The sequence below is a fragment of the Dermacentor silvarum genome, chromosome 7, assembly GCF_013339745.2.
Source record: "Dermacentor silvarum isolate Dsil-2018 chromosome 7, BIME_Dsil_1.4, whole genome shotgun sequence".
Taxonomy (NCBI): domain Eukaryota; kingdom Metazoa; phylum Arthropoda; class Arachnida; order Ixodida; family Ixodidae; genus Dermacentor; species Dermacentor silvarum.
Window position 1 is genome coordinate 185,723,943 of NC_051160.1, and position 21,920 is coordinate 185,745,862.

Sequence of the window (21,920 nt, forward strand, 5' to 3'; positions counted from 1 at the left end):
TATGTAGATCATATTGCATTCTTCGCGGCGGACAACGACATTTACTCTCTATGCCAAAAATTGCAAAGATACTTGAGTATGTTTGAGGTTTCGCTTCAAACAATTTGCATGTCATTAAATGTAAGTAAAAGCACAATATCGGTGTTTCAACTAAGGAATTTGATTTAAATTATAGGGTTTTACGCGCCAAAACCACCATCTGATTATGAGCCACGCTGTGTCATGCAGTCGTCGTGACGCCTTCTATGGCGAGCAAACGAGGCGACATGTCTACGAGCTGGTGCCACTTTGTATCTGCTCGTGGTTGTGACGCCTTCATGGTCGTGGCATCGTCGTCATTCTATGTATGACAATCGCTCTTGTCAAGCCGTCGTCCTTACCCCATAGTGCTCATGCCACGGTGGTCATACAGGCTTCGTGATACATTCGTCGTAGCGTCATTGTCGTTATACACTCGTCGTCATACGATTGTCCTCATACCGTTGTCATGATGCCATCGTCACGCTATCCTTTTGCCATTGTCATCGCTTCAGCAATGCCATCGCATGGGTGCCATTCCATCGTGGGCATGCTACCTTCGTCGATCTATCGATGCAATTCCTCCTTCGTCATTTTATCATAATTATTCTGTTGTCAGTGAATCGTGATTATACCACCCTGTTCATGCCATAGTCGCCATTGCGTCGTCGTAATGCAGGCGAGGTCGTGCCATTGTCGTACTTCCAGCCTCGTCATCCGGTTATCATTTGTCATCTAATCGTCGTCGTCACGAAGTCTTCGTCATTCATTCTTCGTCATCCCATTGTCGGCATGTCGTCGTCGTCACGCTGTCCTGGTTATACCATCGTAATCATTTACGGATCGTCATGTCATTGTGGGCATGCCGTTGTTATCATACCGCTTTTGTCGTACCAGCAACATCATGCCTTCTTCGTAATTCGAACGTCGTCAGTGCGATGGCGCCAAACAGTCGTCATCATCCCACCATGATCACAGGAGCCCTTTGTAATCCGATGTGCTATAGTGACATGAGAGGGCACGGGATTGTGTCACATATAGCCGATAAATATAAGCCTGAGAATGACAACTACAGATGTTAAAAGAAACAGGACGCGTGGCTACATTCCTCGAATGCTACTCTCATTAACATCGACAGGCATCGTGAGATGATATATGTCGTTTATTTGTTTAGTTATTTATTCTTTCGGTAATAGTAAAGTATGTCTATATTTCGCATCTGCGGCTAACTCATATTGTAGCGTAATTGAGGAGAATAACTTACGAATGCACGAGAAGCTTCACAAGGAGGTTCACTGCTGAAAAGCTTCCGTCATCTTTCACCAGCACAATGTTGTCTCGGGTGCACATACCACCTTTCAGAGCAAAGCCTGAAATGGAATTTTTTGTCGTAAAAAGCGAGTAAAAAGCTATCTGTAATGAAATAAAATTGTTAAGCACAAATTTTGAAAGCGTAAGTACAAACATCTGCGGCTTCGTTACGTACGTAGACGTTGTGAAGAAGTTGCATGGTGTCTTAACGAAGACGACGAAGTGACGAGGCGTTCGGAATAAAGATGGCTGACACCATAGCCTAGCCCTACTGTGTATTATTACAAATTGGCGCCGCCGCATCTTTTCTGTGTGGACATTCAAGTCGAGATGTGGGTGAACTTCAGCATTCTGAGCATCCTTTTGCCTGACCCAATTCTGATGCTTCCAGACTTCAAGTTGCCGTTCGAGCTGAACACCGACGCTTCTTATTACGGCACAGGTGCAATGCTTTACCACAGGGATTCTGAAGCTCCACGGAGCCGGCAACAAAAGGTCGTGGTATATTATTCGTATACATTCTCGAAAGCGCAACTGAATTACACTACGGAGAAAGGAGCTTTGGCAGTCCTAATGGCCGTACGCTATTTTAGACCTTACCTGGATGGCAGGAGCTGCACCTGCAATTGTGCGAGAAGCGGAAAACTGCGGAGGCATACCAGCGATACCGCGAAGATATGAAGAGGTATTTCGACCGCCACCACAACACGCGGATTCCCCGTATACAGGTGAACGATTTAGTACTCGTCAGAAAAGGTCTTCCGGGTACGAAGCAGGTGTACATGGCACCGTATCGCGTGTTGCAAACTGCAGTACAAAAAGGTGTTCTTAAGAGAGTTGATTACGTCAACGATGACGGCGTGCTCGAGTTTGCAACCATTGGGAACGTATTTACGTATCATCATAGGAGGCATGAGTCTTCAAAGAGGGGGAGTGTACGAGGACGTTGTGAAGAAGTTACAGGGTGTCTTAACGAAGACGACGAAGTGACGAGGCGTTCAGAATAAAGAAGGTGGCTGACACCATAGCCTAGCTCTACTGTGTATTATTACACATTACACAAAACAAACTACGGCAGAACTCGCGATGACTGTCCACGCTAATGCGACTAGAATTCATGCAATGCAGTGGCATTCATGTAGTAAAGTTTATTTAACATGTGCCGTAGTCATTCTGAGACATTCCTTGGTTCGGTTATTTGCGACATACTCCACTGTCGCGCCACTTTGTCATGGGACTCGCTTGCCAAGGTCGCCTATGAGCATGGCAGCGTGACGACGACTGTATGACGCCGACGCTCTGAATTCCATGGAATGAAGATGAAGGAATGACGTCCCTAGGTAAATAAAGACGGTATAACGACGACGGCATGATGACATGGCGACAATGGGAGGACGCTTCTTAAATGAAGAGGGTGGTACAACAACGGCAGCGTGACCACAACGACTTGAGGACAATGGTATAACGACGAGTGCATGACAACCATGGCGTGACGACGACGATATGATGACAGCTGAACGAAAATCTTGAATATCGACGATGACATTACTATGACGGCATGACGATGACAGTATAGCAATGTATGCAGAATAGGATGTGTCTGACGACGGCCCAATGACGACTGTGGCATGATAAGAACGGCATAATCCCGATTGACTGACCACAGCGTGATTGCGCTAACGTGGAGGAGAAGGAATGACGAAAGCGTATGATTGTAGCGTTCCTAGTAAACACAACTAAAGGAAACACATAGCTTAATACTGACGGATGGTTTCCGCCATTTTATTCTCACTGAAACAGCCCTCCTCGTCCTCCTCTTCCTTCGCCCCCTTTGTTCTTCCTCTTCTTTCGTGGCCTAAATGCGGCACGCTTCACCCTCCCTGGCTCTCTTTGTTCACACCTCCTGGTGTGGTACTTGAAAACATTTCCGATGGAGGCATACTCTTCTTTATCAGAGGCTCCCAGATACCGTATTGTCTTCAGGATGCCGCGCTGTGACGCCGTATTTACCACAGAAAAGGGTCCGTGAAATTTCTCATTTGAAGTCCCAACGCTGTTTCTTATTAGGACCTTGTCATCAACCTGTATGTGTGGCATTTCGTTGTTTGTTCATATTCTCCGCCTGCGCGCTTTTCTTTGTTTCGGTAAGTTGAAGCTTGCCAAGGATACCGAGTTCGTGATCCGCAGGAAGTGTCGGCGTGACTCCTGAGGCGGCAAAAGTGGGCTGCACCCCAAGCCACTGGTGTATCACCGGCTATGCTGCCTCACAGCAGCCTCTAGGCAGCATTTCCACCCACCTGTAAACTTTGGGTACATCCTTATGAATTGCTTCACATCTCGGATGGCACGCTCTGCAAGGCCGTTTGCGTAGGGGTGGTAGGGCGAGCAAAATTTGATAGTCATGCCATGATCTCGAGTCCACTTCGCTAGTTTAGCATTACGGAAGGCAGGACCATTGTCACACACTATAGCCTTCGTGTGTCTAAAACATTCGGCTTGAAGAAGAGGAATGACGCTGTGGGCGTCTTGCTTTCCTGCCTTAGCCGTAATCATTCTGGTGCATTTGTCTATGCAAAGTAGAAACGCCTGTGTTTTCCTGACACCTTCACCCGCTTTCTTTAGCTCTGCAAAATCCAAGTGAACGGCTTCAAAGGGGACTCGCGAATGCTGCGGGATTATCATGACGTCTGTCGCCTGTCTGTACTTCACTTTGTTTACTTGACATGTCTGACATGTCCGTACATAGTTGCTGATGTCTTCTTTCATACTTGGCCATGTAAACCACTTCAATAGCTTGTTATATGTGCGCCAAAACCCATCATGCCCACCTGACTCTGGAGTATCGTGGTAAAGTTGAAGGATCTTCGGAACCGTTATCGATGGCACGTGGTACTTTCCATCAGTCTCTTTCATTTCTTCTGTGCCTTCCCACAGCTTCACGTAATTTATCTGTTCCGGCTGTTGGCTTGTTTCATAGACGAGCAATCTGGACAAGGCATCTGCATCGGTGAGCAGCGGACCAGGGCGGTGCGAAACGACGGAGTCGAATTGTTGCAGGTTGTTAACCCACCTTGCAATGCGTCCTCGTGGTTGTGCCATATCAAGAAGGTGTGTCAATGCCTGATGGTCAGTGAAAAGTGTGAATTTAGCTCCTTCTAGGTAAGTTCGGAAATACTGAACAGCTTTCAAGACGGCCAGTGCTTCCTTTTCGGTGGTGGTGTAGTTCACTTCTGCAGGCTTCAATGTATAGCTGTAGTACCCCACCACATGATGTCTTTGGTGGTCAGGTTCGTTTGAGAGTTTCTGATAGAGCACTGCCCCAGTTGCATAATGCGGTGCATCAGTGTTCAACACAAACGGTAGCGAGAAGTCAGGAATGCGGAGTATAGGGTCGGATGATATAAGCCTTACTAGCACACGGTAGGCACTTTCACACTCGTCATTCCACAGGAATGGTACGTCTTTTTGCATCAATCGTGTGAGGCATCGTGTTTTGACTGCATAGTCTCTTATAAAGGGCCTAAATTTTCCAGAGAGGCCCAGGAAGACACCAAGGGAATGTATGTTGTAAAGCTTCACCAACTTAGAAATTATTTCAACGGATTTGGTACAACCGTCAAATGCCCTGCCTAGAAATACCACTTTTTCTTGGAAGAATGCACGTTTCTTAAAGTTTACATTGAGATGTGCCAGGCTGAGCGCATGGAGAACTTGGAAAATGTGACTTTTGTGATCTTCTTTTGTCTTTCGAGAAAACGATTATGTCGTCTATATAAACATTGCAAAAGGTGCCCAAGTATGGTTTCAGGATGTCATTCATGATCTTTTGAAACCCCCCGGGGAATTCTTGCATCCGAAAGGCAATCGATTATATTTGAACAAGTCGATTGCGTTACAAATGCGGTGTACTTTGTGGTCTTCTCGGTCAAGAGAATCTGCCAAAAGCCTTTGCAGAGATCGATCCGTGAAAACCAGTGGCAACCACCAGTTTCATCGATAATAGCATCAATTTTTGGCATCGCGAAAGGTATTAATTCTGTTTGGCAATTTAGAATCCTATAATCGGTACAAAGACGAAAAGTGCCATCGTCTTTAGGAGCGATTGTTATAGGCGAAGCAAACGGTGAAATTGATGGTCGGATGATGTCGGCGTCTAACATTGCTTGCAGCTCCTTTTTCAACCAAGCCTTTTTCTCTCTTGACATATTATATGGGGCTTTCCGAACCACTGTTTTGTCTGCGAGTTCAAAGGGAACTGCATGTGACTTCATCGGCGGAGGATAGTTTTCTATGCATACGAGCTCTGGATACTTTGCTCGGATGTCTTCTTCACAGTGAACTAGTCTTAGAGGGCTTGGTGTCTCTCCGCTTTTGGTTAGTTTAGCATTTTCTTGAACCAATAGCCTGTCATCCCAATAAAGGTTTATGTTGCGCTTTTTCATGTCAGGGCGAGGTAAATGGAAGTCATAGGTGACGTCAGGTATTGCCAGTACATCGCTCTTTACGCAATGTCCTTGAAATTCAATCACTACAGACGCCCACTCATTACGGGAGCTTACTGCGCCTTCGTAACCCTGGACACGTAGGGTCCTCCCACTGTGGAGACGGCTGGTGTCTATTCTTTTCTGGTTGATGATGGACACAGACGCTCCACTGTCCACGAGTGCGTTCATCTCAACACCGTCAATCTTGAGAGGGACATGAAGTAGGTTAGAAGATGCAAAGTACACAGTTTCGTGGCAGTCTTTCACGAGAGACCGATCGTCTTTACCCAGTTCTGTGTGGGGTTCGCCGACAGTCGGAACGTGTAGAGTGCTACCAGGACTACTTGAGCAGCAATTCGAGGACTTCAAAGCTTTGTTCCGAAGGGTTCCTGCGAATTTGAGGGATCGTATATGCGACTGAGGTTCTACGAGCTCATTGCTGTCCAGGAGTAATTCTTGTCCGCAAGGACTTTCCTGTGCTGGCTCCATGGGCAGATTTTTCAGACACCGCGTGAGGTCGTTTATTGTATCGGGGGCTTTCAGCTGGACCTGTTTTCGAATACTGAGAGAGAGTCCCAGCGTTACCAAAGCTATAACTGCGAGTGATGAGAGTTCAGGTTCTGCCATGCGCAACAGACGACGCTTCTCAAGGCAGTACTCTAGTAGGGAGCCACACGTGTGTCTGAAGCGTAGCACCAACTCCCATCTCTCCAATGGATTGCATTGAAACGCCACCAGGAAGCTGCGTTTCCACTTCTCCCAATATGCTGGCTTTTGATCCAGGATCTGCAGATCGTACCATTTTCTGGCAGTGGCACCAAGGTAACGTCGCATGTTCTGTAGTTTATCTTCGTCGGATAGCCACCCGTTATTCGCAGAAGCATACTCGTCATACCATAACCAATGTTGCGGGTCTTCGGAGCCACCTTCAAAAACATCAAGTTCAACCATATCCGCCGCTCGTTTTCTTTTCCTCAGACTCGGCTAGTGCTGGCATAAGCTGGCTTTGTTGCATCATCTGTCGTTGTTGCACTTCAAAAACTTGCAAAACGTGGCTCACCTCTGTTGACATATCCTCTGACGGAGAACCACGGCGCACGGGTGCCAAAACTAGCTCTTCTATTGTCGCCAGCTGCAGGTTCACCTTGACTGATCCTGTCTGCAAAAGTTCCTCACGGCATATGGACGCTTCTTTGAGCACTGCGTCGACGAGGCCAGGGGAGCTGACGTGGCGCGGAAGGCTTGTTGACGGTTCATCTTGCACTTGGTAGCCAGTGAAGATAATGCGCTGCGACTAGGTCTGGTCAACGAAGAATGTAACCCACATCCTGTCGGGCTGCGCCAAATTATGTAGCGTTCCTAGTAAACACAACTAAAGGAAACACATAGCTTAATACTGACGGATGGCTTTCGCTATTTTATTCTAACTGAAACTGCCCTCCTCGTACTCCTCTTCCTTCGTCCCCTTTGTTCTTCCTCTTCTTTCGTGGCCTAAATGCGGCACGCTTCAATGAAGACGACGGCATAAGGACAATAGGATGACGGAACTGAAGTGATACACGATGGGAAAACTACAGCGTGATGACGACGGTATCATGATAGTCGTATGTCGAAGTCATAATGATGATGATGAAACGACCGCGACGACATCACGATTGTATGGCAACGAATGCATACGACTACATGGTGACGGCAATGGCATGGCAAAGGCGTTATAAAAATGGGATGACGGTGAGTGTATAATGAAAATGACGTGACGGCGCCCATATATTGAAAACTATAACGATGATGGTTTATTTTGATCTGCACGGAAAGCGATGTCAACACAAAAAGGAAAGAACACAGGAAAAGCGCTGTCGTCCTGTGTACGCGCTGTTCAAAAGATTGCATCAATTCTAACTCACCTAGCCTCCCACCTTACTTGCGACGACGATGGTATGAAGAGAACGGCATCACTATAGAGTCAGATTACGAAGCTGAATTGACGACGATGGCTTGACCGCCACGGTCGGACAACGTGTGCATAATAGTGACTGTCTGACGATGATGGCCTGACGGTGTCGGCATAATGACGACAGTATGATTACAATAGAATCACGAAGATTGGCGTTGATAAAACAATGAAGGCCGTATGACGACAATGGGGTGATGTGACTGATGTGATAACGATAGTAAAACGACAGCGTGGCCACAATGGCATGATGACAATTGTTTGACGACGATGTCGTGACGACGACTGCATGACCAGTATCGGATGTCGAAGGTAAAATGACAATACAGTAACCATGATTGCGTCACTACGTCGGTGTGACAACGAATTCACGAATACTGTATCACGACAATGGCGTGACGATGAAGGCGTGACAAGAGTTGGATGACAAAGGTGAAATCACGACGACGCAACGACCGTGGCGGCATCACAACCACGAGCACACACATACCTAGTGGCCCAACATGTTATAGGGTTCGGGCCACTGGGTCGATGTAAAAGACGTGACGACGACGGCGTGACCAATGTCAGACCACGAAGCTGAAATGACGGCGGTTGAACAACCACAATGTCATCACGACCGTGGCGTGACAAAGAATGCATGACGGCTGTATTACGACGATGGCGTTAAGAAATTGACATGACGAGAGTTCGGCGAAAAAGGTGGAATGAAGTCTATGCAACGTCGACTACGCAATCACTACCACTAAAAACACCTAGTGGCCAAATCTGTTGGAAAAATTAGGCCACTGGGTGAGGGTAGAAGGCGTGACGATGACTGCAAGCCCAGAGTCAGATCATAAAGCTGGAATGACGACAATGGAACGACCACGACGGCATCCCCATCACGAGTTTATACCTAGAGGCCGAAGCAGGGTGGCAACTTGGGCCACTGGGGTGGCGTAAGAGGCTAGATAGATAAGCTCAAAAGGGCTGAAGTAGGCATTGATAGCACAATAATACTAACACATGAAAAGTATTGGAATGCGATTGGCATTAGTAGCCTATTCATGATTACGTTGCGTTGAGTTTTACACTGGCAAAGCGATGAGCTGCGCAACTCAGCGCAACGTAATCATGAAGGTTCAACAACTAGCCCCTTGCATTAGTTTCCTTAATTATTGGCCTATTCCAGGCTTTCTGAGCCTGCCTATTTGTCTATCTATCTATCTATCTATCTATCTATCTATCTATCTATCTATCTATCTATCTATCTATCTATCTATCTATCTATCTATCTATCTATATTGCCTGTTGTACCAACGCAGTGGCCGAAGTTGTCTACCAGCTTGGGTCACTGCCTGTGTGCTCGTGGTCATGATGCCCTCATGGTAGTTTCATTTTCAGCATGCTAGCTTCGTCATTTTACTGACGTCATGCTGTAGTCGTCACGCTATTTACAGCGACGCAGTGGACCAAGTTGTTAATACCTAGAACTAGAACACTATATATGCGCTGGTGGTCGTGACGCCGTCGTGGTTGTTGTATTGTCGTAATTCCAGCTTTATCATCCGGCTGCCCTCATGTTGTCGTCGTCACCCTATCGTCATCATACAGTCGTCTTTCTTTCATAGTCATACAGTCATCAGGATGCCTTCGGGGTTTTTCCACCGTCGTCACGCTCCAGCTTCTTCATCCCACTATTGACATGCCGTCGCCGTGACGCAATCGTCGGCAGGCACTAATAGTGACGCAGTTATCGCCATGCCATCTTCCTCTTACACTTGTCATCGTCCCACATCCTTCCTATCATTGCCATGACGTCGTCGTCGTTGCGTCGTCACGCAGAATTTGTTGACGTACGGTCGTCGTCATGCTGTGGTGGTCCTTCCATCGTCGTCAATGTAAATGTGTCATTGGACTCTTGTGATTCAGTCGTTGTCATACCGGCTTTGCCGTTGCATAGAAGCGATTCCTTCTCCATTTCATCGTTGTCACTACATCGTCGTTATTCAATCTTGCTCATGGGCGACTTCGCCAAGCGAGCCTCACAAAAAAATGGGCTGACATCGCATGTAGTGGATGTCGCACATAGCCAAAGCAAGGAAAGTCTGAAAGTGACTGCAAGAAATTTTAAATTGACGTAACTTCAGCAATACGGATCACTTGATTGCTAGTAGCATTAGAGTTCCCAGTCATTAAGTTTACAGTGTTTGATGAGTTCTGCCGTAATTGTTCAACACTCAAATGAGTACACTGTAGTGAAACTGTAGTGTACCGCCTTCGTCGGCGCGGTGCCGACGAAGACGGTACTAATTATAACGACGATCACCGCAAGGTTATGCGAAGTGAATGTAATATGCGTAGTTTTGTTTATTTGGGCACGAAGGATCGACTGCTGGGTGACCTAATTAAACAACGAAAAAGAAGCAATAATAGCAGACAATAGGTACACCACATTAACGCGCATATCTCCCTTGTCTCGTGATTTCAGCTATATTGTGCTGCTTTGTCAAAAATAATATCGGGCAAACTCACGCAGCTTCAGTTCTCGCGGCTTAACTGAAATGAGGTGATACAGATAATTCAGAGCTACAATACAAGGCTCAATGAAAGATGTGTCACGCAGTTGATAAGCAATTTTCGCCGGAAGTATATTACATTTGCTTGGGCTGTTTGCCGTGCATTATGTTAAGTAATTTTGTTTTTATCCTGTAGATTGGTGCGCTTTTGGCACAATGCATTTTGTTAGCCATAAACTGGCAAACGGTTCTACTGTCTCTCGTACCAGGAAACGCAATGTTTCTTATAGTAAATAATTTCCTCTCTTTCGAAAAATTGTACTGTGGTAGGAAACTCTTTTTTTTTGGTTTACTCAGCGCACTACAGACATAATGTTGATTATATTTACTGAAGTTTTTGTTGTATAAGAAAAACGTCCTATCTGAAGCTTTAAGGTTAGGAAGAATCACCAGCTTAACCTTTATTGCCACAACCTAATAACACCCTTATTGAGCACACATTTTCTAAACTCATCAAACATAGCTTTTCCTGACAAGGCTTTATCCTGGTACACTTCCATCCTGACACAATGTACATTTGCAGGCCAGTTTGAAAAAATTTAGGCTGCTGAAGCAGAACTGCTGCGGCACGTAGAATGAGAACAATTTTAAGCAGGCAACTTATAGCGAACGCAAGAACCGTAGGTGGGTTGAACTATGATACAAAAACGAAGTGGCTGCACTGGCGCTTAAAAGTACTTCGTTACCTCTGAAAAAATTGTTTTATCGAAATACGATTGCAACGGATTATTATGCATTCGCCTGTTGCTGGTGTTCTTTATTATACTCTTCAGGACATGGATGATAGGGTAGCTATTACGAAGGGAAAATAACGTGCCTGTACTACCTTGTACGGCTGGTAAAAAAATGCTAAGAAATATAAATATGAGCGGTTTTTGCGCTTGTGGGTAAATTGTAAATTGCATCTGTTTAGTTGTGCTTGTGCATGCCCCATAGATTCCAGATGGGAATGTATCACCGGCTATTAAACCTCGGTGAAACAGCATTTATGAGGGATATAAGTATTAGAACAAAGATTAGTGCATAAAAGTAAACGTCGTAGTTTTAACTAAAATAGCATCTACAACATGCTTGCTGCCTCTACATCTACTTTTCCAAGAACCCGGTTACACAAGTAGTCCTTCATTACCGTTAACTTTCACCGGCCACAGCGAGTAGGAACAACATTTGCAAAGCCAGTAGAGAATATAAAAGCTCGCATCTACCTTGATCGGTGCTGGTATGTTCCTCTCTATATTTAATTCTCTCTTGTTCGTAGATTTCTATAGAGATCAACTAGAAAGTCCTTTTTTATATAATGCGTCTAAACTTCATGAAACTTGTTGTTGGGCTAGTTGGTACATGCTTCATACTACGAAAAGATGCAACACACCAAGAAAAAGACAGGAGAAAGGAAATAGCACTCTTTCCTTTCTTCTGTCTTCTTTTTGTGTTGCGTCTTTTCGTTGTATGAAGCGTCTAATCCTCCTTCCATTTCTTCTGTTCTTGAACATACCATGTTTCCTGCCGACGCAATGGAAACTTCAAAACTACACATCATACTTTTACAGCGAAGCTGTTTAGGGCTAGGTTCCCCAGGATCGTGTCCAGGTGTAGAGAAAAAAAAACACCGCATATCCACGAAGTGAATGATGATGAGTGGGCGAAGCAGCGGGGGATCATTCGGTTAACCGTGAATCCATCGATGCCGGCAAGCGGACCCAGAAGCGGCGAGAGCGCGGGAAGCGGCGGCAAAACGCCGGAAGCGTTCTCTACCTGAGGTTGGTGGCGCCAATGCTCGGTTCAAGCGCGAGCTTCGCGAGCCCTCAGCTCCGGGTCCGCTTGTCGGCGTTGCCGTGCTGCTGCAGCTTCGCGCGCCCTCAGCTCCGGGTCCGCTTGCTGGCGTTGCCGTTTTGCTGCAGCTTCCCGCGCCCTAGACTCCGGGTCCGCGTGTTGTCTGCGTCGCCGTGCTGCAGCAGCTTTGCGAGCTCTCGACTCCGCTTGCTGTTGAGCCGCCACTCTCGACTTTCCTTCCATAGCGGGCGCGCCGTTATCGGAAGCGACCGTTATCATCCATGGCTGAAGGGAGAAAGAGAGCACGCGTCGGGAACGAACGCCCTTGTGCACCGAAGCGCTCCTAGCGGACTCCATGCAAACCAAAGCTAGGGACGACGACGACGACGAGGGGGGGGGGGGGGGGGGCAAGGCTCGGCCCTAAGGTGCTTCGCCCCTAAAGCATATAGATATTATCAGCATTTGCTTTGGCTCCATCTGCCTGCTGGTTTGGCTCCGTGTGCGTGGCGGTCTCCCGCCAGTAGTGTCTTAGTACTGGCGATACAACGGATGATGGATGGCCCATTGTTATGCCCCTCGCCACCACCCATGCCTCTTTCACAAGTGTCGCGATACTAGGCGGCGGAACGTCCGACGGCGGAACCAATCGTTGCGCCCCTTTGTCTCGTAACGTAGAGATCGCGCGAGCGCTGTTATCAGCAGTTGCCCTTGGGACTATCTATGGGACGGACGCTCGTTTACCCACATCTTCCAGGACCCTGATGATGCCGTGCAGTGTGCCGCGGCTATGAACGCTGTGGCTTATACGCTAGTCTATGACAATGGAGTGGACTAGGCGCAGCAAACGCACTTCTTGGCCATCGCACCGGGCGAAAAAAAAGCCCCCTGTGTCCTTACTCTTTGACGAACATGACGAGCACGCTCAATATAGTCAATAATAATAACATATAAATTCACTATAGCAATATTCACTATAGCAGATCCACCCTAGTCACAGCATTGCTGGCTTCTATATTCACAGTTGTGGAAGGGCTCTGAATTTTTTCTTTATATATTCTTACTGTTAAACCGTTTTTCATGTCTACGTATATTAAATCAGTGTGATAATTGACCATGTATACCTAAATATCTAGCCATGAGAAACGCTAACCCCGTGTTTCGCAATGACACGTATTGTAATAGAACGCACCTCTTGCCTAGAACGCCTTGAATGCAGCGAATCACTAACGTTTGTGAATCCGAGCAATGAAATGAAAAAATAATCAATAAGAGCGACGAAAGCGTGAATTCTAGGAGGCGCGTTTACCTTTAGCAATGAAACATCTGTCGATGAGGGGGGAAGCACTGCAATCGGCCGACTGTCAACAAGTTGTGCTTTGTAGGAACGTATCGGTGCACCTACGAACGAGCTTTACGCTATGTGTTTACTTGTGCTGCCATTCTTTCATGTTATAGGCACAGTTCTTGCATTTGGATAGATCGTTAAATAACGACGCTAAATATGGCACGTAGCGTCGCCTTTCGTTTTGACGCGGTAGCATAATATGCTGTATAACGCGAAAGTCTGTCGTAGTCGGCCCGACCGAAAGATGGTACCGAAAGATTCACCGACGATTACGATACTCCCTAGCACGACATTTGAGCACAGCTCTATACGTGTTTTCATTTCGCGCAATAGTGGCTGGAACGGACAATATGTCCCGTGCGGCACGTTGCAAACGGGGCGAAGCGTGGCGCGACGGCTTCGCTAATCGGGAGGTAGCAAGAAGCAGCGCGTGGGTGACGCGCGGGTGCGATTGACAGCAGCCGCCGCAGAAAGACTTCCCAGACAACGCGCGCTACTCTGGCGCCATCTCGTAGCCATCGTCGCCGCAGTGCGCATCTTGCGCGACAATACGCTTTTGATCTCACCCTGGCGCCATACCCTCCTCTGCTTACAGCTTCATGCTCCCGCTACCCCTTCCTCCTCCGCTACCCTCCTCGCGCTGTTTTCACTCTCGCCGCTTTTTGCATCCCTAGCTGCGCTCCACGTTCGCTCTTTAACCTGCTGCGCTCGTTTGCTCGGTTACAAGGGACAACGCCGATGCCGACGGTCGCCGCAGGAGGGGGCGCCTCTAAAATGGCCGACAGCGCAAAGAGCAAAAAACAAGTAAAATGATGCTCGGATTGACGTCTGATTTAGCACAGGGGTTCCTGTAAACATAGTCAATATAACCCTGAAAATAAAATATGGTAAATTTTGGTCTGTGTGGGAATCGAGCCAGGGCCTCTGGAGTGCGAGACGAGCGCGCTTCTCCGATACCACGGCGCCTGCACAGTTCTGGAAGACCAAATGTGTGCCTAGTACGTGCGTCATTGCACACGTCAGGTCGCAGCCATCTGGCTAAATAAAGGCGTGCGCACGCACGCCAATGCGAGCGTGCGCCATTGAGAACGTGATGGCGCCGTGTATAAAATGATCGCGTTCATGATGTTCCGAGGTCTACAAACGCTATCACGTTTTCGCATTCCCAAGCATAAGCAGTCATAGGTGTCCCTGTCGGATTTTTTTTTTTTAACACGAAAGTGTTTTATGCCGGGGTCCACCAAGACTTCACTGACGTATTTCCGTCACGGAAATACGTCAGCTTACAATGTACACGAACATAATACAAAGAAAGAAACCAGAAGAAAAAGTTCCACAAACATGCAAAATTTGGAAATCGAACCCACGACCTCACGGTCCGCGACGATAGATCGCCGAGCGTTTAACCCATTGCGCCACAAACGCATTTGCAGGAGCTACACAGACGCGCCTTATATATCTAACACTCCTCCGTGTACCCGCGCTCTTGCTCGGGGCGGTGCCGCCGCCTACGAGCAGAAAAGAGAAGTACTGCATTATGACACTAAAGCCCGGGATACATGGAGCGAACTTTCTCGACGAACTTCACGCGTCAAGTAACGACGCGGCGACACGACGCAGGATGTTCGCTGTGTCGCGATACATGCGGCGAACGCCGCCGCGCGTTGGCCGCCGTGTTGGCGGCGGTCCCGGCCGCCCGCTTCGAACTGAATTTGGCGTTGTCCTTGTAGAATTCACTTCGTTGGTAGCAAATGACTGCGAAAACGGCTTTCGCTTAGTCTCAGGCCGCTTCGACGACAGAGTATTATGGATAACCTTGAGTAGTTTTCGAGATCGCTTCTCGTTTCGAACGCGTCTAAGCCTAGCGAAAGAAATATCCGATGCCAGCGCCATCTATCGGGGAAGTCGGGAGATAGGCATGACGACAGCATGTGGCCTCTGAGATCAGAAGATTTCTGTTGAAGGTTTTTGTAGAGAGCTTGCACGGCTTGTCTGTTTCCTCGCAGATCAGCGGATATGGGATGTACAAATACAACGCGATTCCTGAGAGATCCTACTAGGAACTACTCAATCGGTGCAGAGACATGCAGACACGGCAACACCAACGCGATTGCAGACGACGCGAAAAGCAGCGCGCGCGCGAAACACCAGCATGCATTGCGACCGGAACTGGTGCCTCCTGATTGGCTGTCGTCCACCGCTGCGCGCTAGACGCTTGCGGCGGCGGCGTTCGCCCGACGAAAATGTTTGGACAGGCAGATCGGCTGCGGACGGCAAATTTCTTGACGCCGGCCGTAGGACGTTCGCCGCCCGACGAAGTTCTTCGCTCGGACGCCGGTTATTCGCTCCATGTATTCCGGCCTTAACGCGCACCGACAGTGAACGCTTCGGTGGTCTCAGCACTACGACGCCTCGATGCCAGCATTCGAAGGGACGCTGGCATCAAGAAGCACTACCAACGCCACCTAGGTGGCGTTCACCGTACTCAGCACAGCGGAGCGTGGCCTCCGCAATTAGCTCTGAAAATGTTTCTGAAGTTGATCGCGGAGGCTGCAATTACGACGCGCTGTACGCGCTGATTTGACTCGGTGACGATTCAGTTACGTGCTTTGTCTTGCGCGTTGTATTAGTGTGTCAGTTACGTGCTTCGTCTTTCGCGTTGTGCTAGCGTGTGCAGCGTAGTGCAGCTTCCATATGCACGACTGTTGCTCATGGTCATCGACGTTGGTAGTCGTGATGGAGGAGACGTGCCACCAGGCGTCAGCGTGGGTTCATCAACGCCTAAGTGCGCTTTAGCCACAAAACACCAATAGACATTATATATCAATGTGCAATAAACATTACACTACTTCTGTGAAGACACGTTTCACTTTCGTGTTCTATACCGATTCCTATATAAGAGGGATCAACCACATTTTTTTACTTGGAGCCCTGTGGTTGTCGTTTGATGGCAATAAGTTTACGAAGCTGCCGTTGTTTCGTATATGCGGCACTGTTCGAACAAGGAATGTCGCTGGAACTCACGTCCCGACTGCTCTTCGTTGGGGTTCTGGCGCAGACAAGTCGGTTTGGCTCCAACGAAAATCGTAGTTCGACCACTGTTCATCAATTCAAGCCTACACATTTTTGCAGGTATATTTCTTGTTTAGATTTGTATAATTATGACACTTGGGCCGGCAGATCGCTTTTCCACCACTTTTGCAATGAGAGAATGGCTACAAATACATGATACTTGATACACACATGATACATGATACTTCAAGACAAGGCGCACTGCCTTCGGCACTGAGGCATGCGGACCCACGTAACTAGGGGACTTATCGATGACACAGGTGAAACTATGGGCAATGTTTTGTCCCTGTCTCTTTACCTTTCCTATACTTACCTGTGTCTGCGCACATCAAAGCCACATGCAGCACGCAGAGACTCGAGCATAGCAACGCAAGCCGGGTTTGTAGAACTTATATATGGTTTCCTTTCCAGCCTCGCCTCCTCTCTTCCTCTAACAAGGAATCTGTCATGTGTACAATTTTACACCCCACTACATGACAGTGTGAGGTTTAGTGAAGCATCCTGCTATCACAGATAGCGATGTGGAACACTTCGTGGAACTGTTAGACCAATTCAGAAATAAACTGCTCGACTAGTCACATTGAACCAACGTTTACTGCTTCAGCTGCTCGTACTCCAGTCAGTGAAGCACTGAGCCACGTATTTAGTCAAGCAGACTCATTGGGAGCATTCTAACATAAATGTTTTCAATAGAACACACAGCGCCGACCAAGGTACTGACATTCATATAAAAGACGTTTCAAATAAAAGGCGTGTAAATATTGTTGCAGTATATGTTGTGTCCTAATATATGCAACGATTGTGTAACAACTTTTCCGTCATTTCTACACGGTCTCTTCAAAGGAGATCCAAATGGTTACTTTTGGCTTTCCCGCTATTCAGTGTGCTGCTACTTGTGCAACACCGGGAGTGACTAAGAAATGTCTTGATGATGTTTACGCCATTTGAAGCTCATAGACACTTTTTTGGTTCGGAGGGTCGTTACATACAAGGGTACATAACAAAATAGTGGGCCTATGAAGAGCCCAGTGTCGAATTATTGTTTATCCCTCTCACGCCGCTTGCACAGGTATCGTTGTCCGCATGCAGTTGTTGCATGAAAAGGCTGGTACACATGCAATTGTTGTCTGAATATCTCTACCGCTTGCGAACGTGTTGACAAACTCATTCCCAATACAGAAAATATTCCAGTTAGCTCTAAAATATGTTAAAAAAGTTGCAGTGGCTTAGCTCGGCTATGCCAGGATATACGTAGCGTTAGCAAAGGTTCAGCTGATTATTCTTAGCTTTTCTGATTGTCGCCTACGCTCAACCGCTAATTGCCAGGCAACTACTTCGGGATCCGATGAGTCAAGCTTCTCCGTTCTTCTGCGCTGTTGAGCAGCATTTGCGCTCTCCTTCTCCATGGCTATACCACACTGGCAAACGCCAGTCAGAAGCGCAGCGGCTCCAGCGCAGTGTCAGACGGCGACTGCACAGCGAGCGCTCGCCGGCGCCAGTGCGTCTACCACGGCTACGACGTCACTCCTCTGGAATGCGCAGACCGGCGGCGGTGAGTCGCGCGCGGCGGCGGCGGAGTGCGCGAGAGGTGCCGGCTCCGGTGGCTCCGGTGCGCAAGCCGTGTGACATCACTGATCCTTGCGCATGCGCAGCACGGCTCTTGATGTGCCGCGCGAAACGGGCTTGGCTAGGCCAGTGTAGCTAACGCTACAAAAAATTCATGCTCTTGGCACTTTAGACCCCGACATTCACACTGTTACACAAAAAAATAAGCCTAATCGTTAAAATATAGGGTTCTTTAGGTCTTCGGGCAGAATTATGTATTACCACGGAAGCAAGAGGCGACAGTTTATAACTAAGGAATAGTCATTAACCAACCATGATAAACTATTGAAATAGCATTGAAATGTGCCTATTGAAGGTGCGTGTTAAAATAAATTGGCAGATATGTCTCGCAGCACCATCAAGACCCCCTCAGTACACGTTTAGCAAATAGCGCTGCTTCTGTGAAATGTGCTTATTTATTCCTGTAGCCGAACTGTGCGCAATACAAGCAAAAAAAGAAAAGAAAAGGTAGCGTAAATTTAACTTCGAATATTAAGCAGGTTTGTTCACGGTGTTATTTTAAAGTACGCATGCATACTTGCCATTGCCTCCATCCCCGTTACGTGCCGTGACTGTACGCCTGCAAAAAACCATTTAATATATTTAAAAGTCAAAGAAGAATGAGTGGTAAGATAAAGAGAAGGAGACTGTTTGCATACCTTGTTATTAAAACAACCACATGTTTACCATGTGTTTGTGTTGTAAACTTCTTAGCTAGCGTTGACTTCCATTGAAGAAATACTTCGTCGATATTCGCTGTCCTCCCAGTACTTACAAACAGAGCTTGGCTTTGTTCATGGGATAACTTTGAAAGGAAGCAGAAAAAAACCAGTTTCATGGATAATGTAGAGAACTTAAACATGCCGAACTTTTAAAATAGTGAAGGTAGTGTCGGTTGACCTACATAGGTAAACCAAATGAAATTATGATAGAATGTTCTGTGTTCTATTAAAAGTGTTTCTCATTCATAATCAAAATTTATCAAAGTGAAGCAAAAGTGTTTCTCTATATTTTCAATTAGACAATCAAAGGCAAAATAATGAAAGGGAGATAATAATACCAAATGTATTTTAAGGGAATAAATGATAAAAAAAAAAAACAGACGCGTGAGCTGCTTTAGTACAACAAAGGAGGTGAGCATTACAAAGCACTCACAAGTAAATGTTCGCTTCTACAGCCTGTAACAGTCATACACATCGTCACATCTTCGAAAATTTGAACGTTGTGTATATTTCAGGCCACTACACGACATTTATACAAAAAAGTAATTTAATAATACTTCAGGTAAGGTTCGTTCAGAATAGATTTTATTACATTAGCTTCCCACTAAGAAAAATTCCTTCCACCTCTTCAAGAACACTAATAGGTGCTTTGAGTACAGTCCGCAGGCGTAAATCAGCGTTTTCTGGCCTTAGAGGGTGGAAACCACAGTTTCTTTCAAGCAAAATATCTAGAAACAAATGCACGTTCAATACCATTTTCTCGAGGCTCAACATACATATGTCTAAATTTTGCGATAGAAATGATACGGATGCACGAGGCACACTTATTCCATCGGCACTGCCGCCACCACCTCCATGCAGGCGCCATGCTTGTGGATGGCGCATGCATGGATCATACGTGGATGTTTCTAGGCTCTCTAACCACACGGAGAACGTTGAGCTGCGATAGTGGGTGAAGCGAAGTGGATGCACCCGTCAACGCTACACTGGACCGCACCGATGACCGGAGCAGGGCCTGCCTGCCGGTGCTGGCATGAGCGTTGAAGGTACACACATTATAAGCCGACTAGCATTCCTGCTTAGCTGATGTCTGTGTACTACGGTCTGAACAGTAAACACCAAGCTAACGTTATCGAAGGTTTCACTCGGCGAATAATAAAGCCGACGGTTCACTGTCGGCCTCGTTTTGTGCACGATTGAGGGGCGACGCCTGCACGCCACAAACAGCGTTTGTCACTCTAGCGTTGTGAGATAAGTGGTAGATGCCACGGCGCTGTTCTTTCTCCGAGCATCACTTGTCGTGTATGCTACATGGCACCGACATGTAACACCTGCGCATAGTTAAAAAATTACACCATCTTCCCGAGGGGGACCATGGGCTGATGCGGAGCATCGCGGTCGTTAAAACGGCGATGATTACGTTGTTATTACGGTGTTATTAACGTTCTTAATTTGGTGTTATTACGTTTTTATTACGTGTTAACTTGCGTTGGTCACCATCACATCGCGTGAACGCCGTGCTGCTGCTCGACGTTCTCGAACCGACGCTGCTTCACGTTGCCAAAGCTCAAGATCCGCTGCTCGACGTTCACGAACCAACGCGGCTTCACGTTCTCGAAGGTCGGGTTCCGCCGCTCGCTTCGTACGTTTTCGTTGAACTTCACGGTCCCAAACCTCAGGTTCTACTGCTCGACGTTCACGAACCAACGCGGCTTCCCGTTCTCGAAGGTCGGGTTTCGCCGCTCGCTTCGTACGTTTACGTTGAACTTCACGGTCCCGAACCTCAGGTTCTGCTGCTCGACGTTCACGAACCAACGCGGCTTCCCGTTCTCGAAGCTCAGGATCCGCTGCTCGACGTTGACGTTTCGAAGCGGCTTCGCGTTCTCGAAGTGTGGAATCCGCTGCTCGACGCTGACGTTTCGAAGCGCCTTCGCGTTGGCGAACTGAATCTGGATCCGCTGCGTGTCGCCGACGTTTACGTTCTGCGTCGCAAGCTCTTCTCTGCGCAGCCTTGTCTTCAGAGGTACACGCGGTTCTGTTAATGAACGGGCTGCTGCTGTTTGAAGATGTGCCAGACAGTTCGTTGACAGATTCGTTGGCGTCCATTCAGCGGATCGGACGGCAAAGCGTGACTAAAGCGAAGCAGCAACTGAGGCAGCGGCGCATGCACCGGGTTTATATAAGCAGCTGGCGCGGAGAGGAGGAGGAGAGAGAGAGGCGCGCATGCGCGCGCTATCGCACAGGTGGCCGATGAAGACACGGAGGGAGAAGCGCGTTATCGAACAGATGGCGTGGAGAGGGGGAGAGAGGCGTTATCGCACAGCTGGCGTGGAGAGAATGAGGAGAGGTGCGGACGGACGCCGACGCCGACGCCAACGACGCCGCGGGACAGGCCGCCGCTATAAGATGCTCCGCATCTAAAATTTCGGCAGAACCCACCTTACGATGAGTGTATACGGTAATGCGCTTAGAATTGAAGCAATATGGCGAAACACCCTATTGACGCCATCGAAGCGCCTTATGCATGAAGCGGGTGCTACAGTGGGGCTCCTTTCTCGGGATTCTCCGTACACTCGGCGCGAACGCGCAGTGACACCGTGAAGCCTGCGCGCGGCGTCCAAATAGCATTCAGCGTAGATGCACGGGCTGAGAAACGTATGCTGCGGCAGCCGTGTAGCATCAATCGCGCATATTTTTTTCTGTACACGCTACGCCCTCTAGTGGTAGTGCCCAGAAGCATGCGCGTGGCCCCTGAGATGCCGATGCCTGGGAACGCAGAGAACTGTCACCTCTCCGGCCGCTCACGTAGTGGCACATACTCTGCGACGCAGGCAGATTATTATTATTATTATTATTATTATTTGATTTGTACACATATACACACAAGGACACAAAGGGATTAAGGAGGGAGCAAGCTGACAACTGCCACCGAGAGGGGCACAACGCCTGCCTACTCCTATAGGTGGAGGGAATAGAGGAAATGAAAACATTACAAAAGAAAAGAGGAAATCAAGAAATGACGGAGACAGACAGAACAAAACAAAAACACAAATAATATCTATAAACGGGAGGCCAAGT

General features: G+C 47.6%; 1 protein-coding gene across 3 annotated transcripts in view; it reads right to left on the minus strand.

Moving 5' to 3' along the window:
* The window catches only part of LOC119458764 (A disintegrin and metalloproteinase with thrombospondin motifs 13-like), a 74,276-nt gene that overhangs the window by 26,312 nt on the left and 26,044 nt on the right, over positions 1-21,920 (minus strand). For 2 of the 3 annotated variants that reach the window (XM_049671421.1, XM_049671422.1), the window contains exons 4-6: positions 18,780-18,925; positions 18,663-18,700; positions 1,283-1,388 (exon numbers count right to left, since the gene is read on the minus strand). In XM_049671421.1, coding sequence (XP_049527378.1) covers positions 1,283-1,388; positions 18,663-18,700; positions 18,780-18,925 — 290 coding nt within the window. Of the gene's footprint in view, positions 1-1,282; positions 1,389-16,828; positions 16,860-18,662; positions 18,701-18,779; positions 18,926-21,920 lie in introns of those variants that run through there. The other variant, XM_037720627.2, reaches the window with a different exon arrangement.